The following is a 7,936-nucleotide window of genomic DNA, read 5'->3' on the forward strand; positions in this document are numbered from 1 at the left end:
AATATTCTAAAAGAGTCCAGTAGCCCATAATAGCATTGGGTCTTCTGTTTAACTGGCAATGTCAGAAATTATTGACCTGAGTCCCCCACAGTTCTAGCAAATGTAATACAGTAGTCCTGATGCCTATTTATTGGTCACTTCTTCAGATTCCCGTTTGACCTGTTTTTGCTGGTTCTCTCACCAATTGGCTAAATAAAAATTTTCAAATCTCATCATTTTCTGTTATATAAGAACCATTACTATACTTTTTAATTTAATTTTTTGAAGACAGAATCTCACTATGTAATTCAGGCCGGTCTTGAACTTGCAGCAGTCCTCTTGCCTCAGTCTCCTGAGTGTTGAGATTACAAGCTTTTTTAAAAAAAATAGGGCTGGGGAGATGGCTCAGTGGAATAAGCACTTCCTTGGCAAATGCAAGGGCCCGAGTTCAATCCCCGGTTCCAAATAAATAAATAAATATAGTGCTTTAAAAAAAAACAAGCTAGCTGGGCATGGTGGCATATGCCTGTAATCCCAGCACTCAGGAAAATAAGGCAGGAGGATAGCTGCCAGCTTGAGGCCAGCCTGAGCCACATAGCAAGACCTTTTCTCAAAAACAATAACAATAAAACAACACAAAAACTGAAGTCTGACAAGGAGTTAAAAATATAGATATTTTCCTAGAGGGGCCGGGGAGATGGCTCAGTAGAACAAGCACTTCCCTGGCAAGCACAAGGGCTTGAGTTCAATCTCAAGTTCTCCCCAAAAAAACAGAAAGAAAGAAAATACTAGCCAAAAAGATATTTTCCTATCTTATAATTTATCTAAAATATACTTAAAATGGAAAATTAAAGATATAAATAGGCAATTTATAGTAAAGCAAATAGGAAATCCAACATTTTTTTAAAAATGGTGTGTATAATCAATCAGTGGAATGCACATTAAAGCCCTTATACATCAGTTTAAACTTGGATATTGGACCCTACCCAATACCATCTACAAAAATTAATTCAAATTGAAAAATCTCTAAACAGGCCTATTGGTACAGCCCTGTAAACTCAGGATTTCTGGGGGGCTGATGCAGGAAGACTGCAAGTTCAACCTCAGTCCAACAGTTCAGTGCTTAGCAAGACCCTGTCTCAAAAAAAGCAATCAGGCACAAGCGAGATGACGAAGGAAACATCATCCTGTGGAAAGCGTCATAATAAGATGCACATATTGTGCCGCCGTGGCTCTAAGGCCTACCACCTTCAGAAGTTGACTTGTGGCAAATGTGGCTATCTCGCCAAGCGCAAGAGAAGGCATAACGAGAGTGCAAAGGCTAAAAGGCGACATACCACTGGAACCGGTCGAATGAGGCACCTAAAAATCGTATATCACAGATTCAGGTGTGGATTCCGTGAAGGAAGGACACCTAAACCCAAGAGAGCGGCTGCTGCAGCATCCAGTTCATCTTGAGAATTGCAGCAATCACTCAAAATAAAAGTTTTGGTTTTATTTTTATTTATTTATTTATTTTTTAGCCTGATCAATAAAATATTTTTATCACGAGAATGCCAGAGACCTGGCCGTCAGTACGTCAGCCTCGCGCGCCCTTCGTCTTCGCCCAAAAGTTTTGGTTTTAAAAGAAAAAAAAAAAAACCGATCAATAGAATTTATTTTTTATTCATTTTAATGAGAAAAAAGATAAAATAGCAATGAAATAGTTTCAAAACAGGTTAGCAGGACAGTTACAATAATTAATACATTGCATATTGTTGTCTTCGGATTAGTTATTCAGAGGACAAGATGCAGACATGATTATCTTATCTAAACAAAATTAGTACAAACCTTTCTTCTCAATGAGCTAAGAGAAAGTAGCTGCATATCTATTCTAACTTGTACATACATATACTTCTAATCAATTTAATAAAAATGGGTAAAAGACTTGACAGATACTTCTTCAAAGAAAATATATAAGCGGACAGTAAGCACACGAAAAGATGCTTAAATATCATCAGCCATTAATTAGCATGATATATGACTATGCACATTATAAATATTAAAATATGCATTATATATAGAACACAAACTTTATTTTTGGTAGCAAGGATTAAACTCAGAACCTTGTGCGTGCTAGACAGGCACTTATTCTGTTGAGCTATATCCCAGCCATAAACCTTATTTTTTAAGACTAACAGATTTCAGTCACTAGCAGGATGATGCTTTAAATGAAATCTTAGCAGATGAGAAAGCCATGACTTGGAGCACACACATACTGAATCTATGTAGCTACTTGGCTGTAGGGTTTTACCTCTCCGAGGGCTGGAACTTGGAGACCCACCATGTAGTTCTGTGGGGGCCCTAGAGGATTGAAACACTCAGGCACAGAGTAGGCGGCCTCCAAGGTGACCTTCAGTAGGTTGCTCCCTAAGGCCTGGGCCGTGGTCAGTAAGGGCTCTGCCACAAACACTTTAACTCCAAGACTGCACTGCTGTAAAAGATTAAAATTATGTAGTATTTTGAAAATGGTCTTTGTAATTCAGGCTGGCCTTAAACTCACTACGTAGCCTAGGCTGGCCTCCAAACTCCTGCCTCAGCCCCCCAAGTGCTGGAATTACTGGTGCATAACAATGCCCAGCTGCTCCCCCTTTTTTTGCACTCCTCAATCATAGGAAATTAAACTTATGAAATTAAAATATGAAGATTAAATTTATTTCCAAACAGAGGAGTGAAATAACTTTCCCCAGTTCCTGTAAGTTACAGAGTCAGAGAACCTTACCCCTAAAGTAAGACCCTTCCTACTCTGTCACTGACTGGGAAGAGGAATTACAAGATTGGATGATCCTATACTGAAATAGCAACAGTAACTGCACAGGAATGACACTAGGGTGCTTTTTTACGAACCCATAATTATTATTGCTTTTATAATTTAATTAATTATAATGCTTTATAATAATTTTTTTAAAAAAATATATAAATCCATATATAAACATGTCTGTATCTCTGATATTTTCACACAGAATGCAAAACAAAATATGTATTTTGGGGCCGGGATGTAGCTCAGTGGTACAGTACCTGCCTTCCAAGTGTGAGGCCCTGAGTTTGATTCCCAGTACCAAAAAATGTGTATTTTTTTGGGGGGAGGGGTCAGTGGCATGAGACAGTGTTTTGCTTTTGTAGCCCAATCTGGCCTCAAACTTGTGGTAATCCTCCTGCCTCAGCCTCCCAAGTGCTGGGATTGCAGGTGTGCAGCACCACACCCACCTAAAATGTATATTAATTGCTAATCAGATGCTAGTAGCTTTATAATGGTACTAAGGATATAAAGATAAAGAAGAGGGGCTGGAGAGATGGCTCAGTGGTCTAAAGCACCTACTTGAAACAAGCTTGGCAAAGCACAGGGACCGCGGTTCGATCCCCAGCACCACATGCCAGCCAGACCCGCCCCCTGGTGGGCTGAGCTAGCCACACACACACACAATAAATAAATGTAATAAATAAAAATAAATATTAAAAAAAAATAATAAAAAAAAATAAAGAAGATATGGTCAGGTACATCATGAAATCCATGTAGCTCCATGTTTTACGGCAAAAATGCTACAATAGAAACTGCCTAGGGCTGGGTATATAACTCAGCAGCGTAAGCACCTTCCTGGCAAGCGCAATGTCCTGAAACTACAAAAAAGAAAGAAAATTGAGAGAACTGCCCACAGTGCTCCAGGTGAGAAGCACCAAGAAGGAAGTAAATAATTACTGGGCTGGGGAGGAGAAGGTTAGAAAATCTGAACTTCCTTTTATGGAATGAATGAGAATTTGCAACAGAGAAGCAGAGGAAGGAAAGAGAAAATAGTTCTGGACCAAGACAAAATAATCCCAGCACCCTGGAGGCTGAGGCAGGAAGATCTATTGTGAGTTTCAAGCTAGTCTGGGTTGGAAAGTAAGCTCCAGGCCAACCTGAACTGCAGAGTGAGACCCTGCCTCAAAAAGACAAAAAAGGGCCCGTGAGATAGCTCAGCCATCAGACCAAAAGCGCCTGCTTAGTCAGGCTCTGGGACCAGGGTTCGATGGATCCCCTCTGAGTTGGCCACCAGGTCTGGGTGTGGCGGCGCATGCCTGTAATCCCAGCGCTGGGGAAGCTGAAAACGGGTATCACTATGAGTCCAGCTGCATATTGAGACCCTGTACCAAATACATTTTTTTAAAAAGACAAAAAAGGGGGTTTGGAGGTGGCAATAATGTGATACATGTATTCAGTTCAGGGGTAATGGGGCCAGGGTTCTACAGCATAAAGTACAGAGGAGAGCTGGGAAAGGGTTCGAATTAAAAAATCCAGACCTTACCATGAACTCAATGGGTGGACCCAGGACCCACATTATACTGCATAGGCCAAAAGAGGTGATCAGAGTCACTTTCCAGCTTGAGGAGGAGGAAGGCAAGGGCAGTTCCAAGTCACTTGTAGTGAGCCAGGTGAGAGAAGGAGGCAAGAAGAGTGGGAACAAAGCCAAGAAGAAAGAGTCTGAAGACAGTTTGGAAACAGACAAGGTTGGACTTGGCAAAAGGTGGACTTGGAGATGGGTAACAGGTGGGATCCAGGGAGAAATCACGGATGTAATTTAGGACCTATGCTCTGTGTTTCACAGATGGATGATGCCACCAGTCAAAAAAAGATAGAGCTGGGTTTCTGTGGTAGGGCACTAGCCTAGTAGCATGGGCTCTGGGTTCAATCCCAAATCACATCAAATTAAGTCTGGGGCAGGAGAGACAGCTCAGTGGTATAAGCGCCTGACTGGCACACACAAGAGCACAAGATCCTGAGTTCGATCCCTGGTCCTGCAAAAAAAAAAAAAAAAAAAGGCGCGGTGGGGAGGGTGGAGCAGGGAGATAGCTCACTAGAATAAGTGCTTGTCTGGCAAGTGCAAGGTCCTGAGTTCAATCCCTGGCACCGCAAAAAAAAAAAAAAAAAAAAAAAAAAAAAAATCAAAGTAAGTCCTTTAACAATATGATAAAAGCAAGAGGAGGCTTGAAGGAATGCACAGCATTCAGTCTAGCAATGTGCAGTTTTGAATGCCTGTGGGGGACATTCTAGAGAAATTCTGCAGGTAGTGTTGCAATCTGGTGCTCAGGAGTTCAGGAGGTTGGCCTGGGCAGGGGGGCTGAGGGAGCAGTCTTCAACCAGAGGGAGGCCACACCCACGCCTGACAGTACTGTTTTCTTCAGCAGCACATGGCTCAAGCAGAGCTAAGCCTTTCCTACAGCTCCCCTCAGGCCAAGGAACCAATCCTCTTCCATCCCCCTCACCCCCACAACGCTTATCTGGATTATAATTAGCCCGTAACTTGTAGCTTATGAGCTCCCAGAAGGCAGGGCCCTGCCCATCTCACCTCTTTTCCAGACCTCTTGCTGGACGTGCGGTGAAAAGCACAAAATAAGCAAGAGAAGGCTGGAGTGCAGCAGCAGGGCTCGAGCCCAGAGCACACGGGGCCCACGAGTTGGGCTCACCTGGACTGAACCCTCAGCAGATGGGCTGGCTACACCGAGTGGCAGGGCAAAATGCTGAGTTACAACTCTTGATTACCTGAGAGCCTGGCCGAGGAGTTTCTAACGGGGAGCCCTGCACGGGGTGTACGGGGAGCATCATTTCAAATGAAGTCTCTCCTGGGAAAAGAAAACGAGACAAGTGCGCTCACTTTCCTCACAACTGCCAAGTGCAGTGAGGCTGAGCTTTGTGAGTCTCAGGAGCTATGGTTTGTGAGCTTGGCTGTTTCTCCTTTTAGGCAAATTGCTTATCTGACCTTCCAGTAAAGGAAGAAGGTCCACCACGGCTTGACCAAGAACTAAGGTCTTCTCTTCTTTCTGTTTCCTTTCCTTTGGTAAGACTTCAGTCATGGTTACTAGAAAAATCAAAACAAACAAAATGAGAAAGTTTCTGACTCATCAGATAACCAAGGTACAGCAAGCAAAGCACTGTCAAAGAAACTGAAGAAATGGGCCAGCGAGATAGCTCAGCAAACTAAGCACGTGTTTAGGCAAGCACAGGGACCACAGTTCCATCACCGGCACCACATGCCATGCTGGCCCTGCCCCCGGGCACACTGAGCCGGCCATGGAGACTGAGCATGGTGGCGCACATCTGTCATCCCAACATTGGGGAGGCTGAAAACAGGAGGATTACTACGAGTGATCCTTTATTTCCTTTTTTTTTTCCATATATATATATATGAAAAATTGTCTTAAGCTTGGGGTGTAGCTCAGTGCATAGCTGCTGTAAGGCCCTGGGTTTGATCCCCAACAATGAAGAAAAAATTTGAAAGCTAAGAAGACACCAAGATCCTTGATTTCAGTGGAAAATACTAAATGATCTCAGTGACCTTTGAGCTCTAGCCTGCAAATGATAAGAAACAAATTTTACATGGGAACTCACAGGTATAAAAGTAACTGCTACAGATGACAGATAACAAAATTTCATATAATATAATCCATACTAGACCAAAACCCTAAGTGTTTTCTATTTTACTTCATTTAAAAAAAAATGTGATCATGACACCAGCCCCCTCCCTCGATTTCAAGAGTGGCTAAAAGTCACCACCTGAAGTGTAAGAAAGGTTTGTCTTAGGTCTTCCCATACTGCCTAGGACAGGGCTTAGCAGACCTTGGCCTGACCCCCAGGCACAGATTCTCACTAGACCAAGGATGGTGATCCTCTTAACAACCAACCCAGTGCCCTAAACTTCAACCCCAAACTCACTCATTTATCACAAAATGCCAGCGCTGCAGTTAAACCTGAAGACTGGGGGTTTTGACTTCGAATAAACAACTCATACATTAACATCCTTTGCCTTCAAAGCAAAGCAACAGGTGTGCCACCACTACACGAGAGCCTTATTACTCTGTGTGCTTACTGCTGTAAAAATGGCAAACACACAAAAATGAGCATTCACAAATATCGCTGCACTTAACAATGATTAGCAAGTTGTCATTTGGCTTCGCCATACCTGGCTATTTGCTGAAATACTTTCATATGTGCTTTGTTTTAACGAAATAGTTTCAAGTAAATTTCAGGCTTCATAACATCTTGCTCCTAAAGCTTACAAACCCAAAATATGACATTTTCCTACAAAATATAATATCTGTGTCATATCAAGCAAGTGTGCATCAACAAAACACCTCCTAAATTCATCTATAGTCTATTCCCAATTATTCCCAAATTTACTTTGTAGCTGGTTCATTCAAACTAGGATCCAAAGATAACTTGGTATAATTGGTCATGTTATGTTTCTTTCCATTTTGAAATCTTTCTTTTTTTTCTTTCCATATACTTCTTCTCTATAACATTGATTTGTGGAAGACCCTAGGCCAGTAGTTATGCAGAATAACAATACCTTGGGGATATATCTTTTTTTTTTCTACATTATTTTAAATGTATTTAGTACAGGGTCTACAGGGTCTCACTATGTAGATCGGACTTGTAGCAATTCTCCTGTTTTCAGCCTACCAAGCACTGGAATTACAGGAGTGCAGCACCATGTCCAGTCTCAATCGCTGTCTCATTGCCTCCCAGGGGCAGGGCCAGCACAGCACGCCTGTGATCGAACCCAGGCTGCTGTGCTCTGCCTAGGCAGGTACTTTAGTCTGCTGAGCTGTCTGGCCAGCTCTTACCTGGTGTTTTTTAAACCTTTGTGTCTGCTACAAACTCAGGTTCAGCTCTGGGGTTTTCAGCAAAGATGATAATACAAATTGATAACGAACTTGCCTATGTGGTTGTCAAGCTCTTGTGATCTCTTTCAGCTGACAGATGCACATGGCATCTAAGGATAATTTTATTTCTCTTATTGAAGTGAGAATAAATATTTTTTCATATTCTTGACCAGTTATACTTCATTTCCTGTGAAGTTTTCACATTTTTTTCATGTGTTTTATGCAGTTTTCTATTAAGTTCTTGTGTCCTTCTTGTTGATAGGTAGACTCTCTCTTTTTT

The 7,936-nt window shown here is 42.0% G+C and overlaps 1 protein-coding gene across 1 annotated transcript in view; it reads right to left on the minus strand.

Moving 5' to 3' along the window:
- Positions 1-7,936, minus strand: part of Cfap70 (cilia and flagella associated protein 70) — a 75,892-nt gene that overhangs the window by 55,866 nt on the left and 12,090 nt on the right. Inside the window, exons 4-6 of the mRNA XM_023718445.1 lie at positions 5,754-5,852; positions 5,537-5,616; positions 2,273-2,452 (exon numbers count right to left, since the gene is read on the minus strand). Coding sequence (XP_023574213.1) covers positions 2,273-2,452; positions 5,537-5,616; positions 5,754-5,852 — 359 coding nt within the window. The remainder of the gene's footprint in view (positions 1-2,272; positions 2,453-5,536; positions 5,617-5,753; positions 5,853-7,936) is intronic.

Source organism: Octodon degus, unplaced genomic scaffold (genome assembly GCF_000260255.1).
Source record: "Octodon degus isolate 3935 unplaced genomic scaffold, OctDeg1.0 scaffold00005, whole genome shotgun sequence".
NCBI lineage: Eukaryota > Metazoa > Chordata > Mammalia > Rodentia > Octodontidae > Octodon > Octodon degus.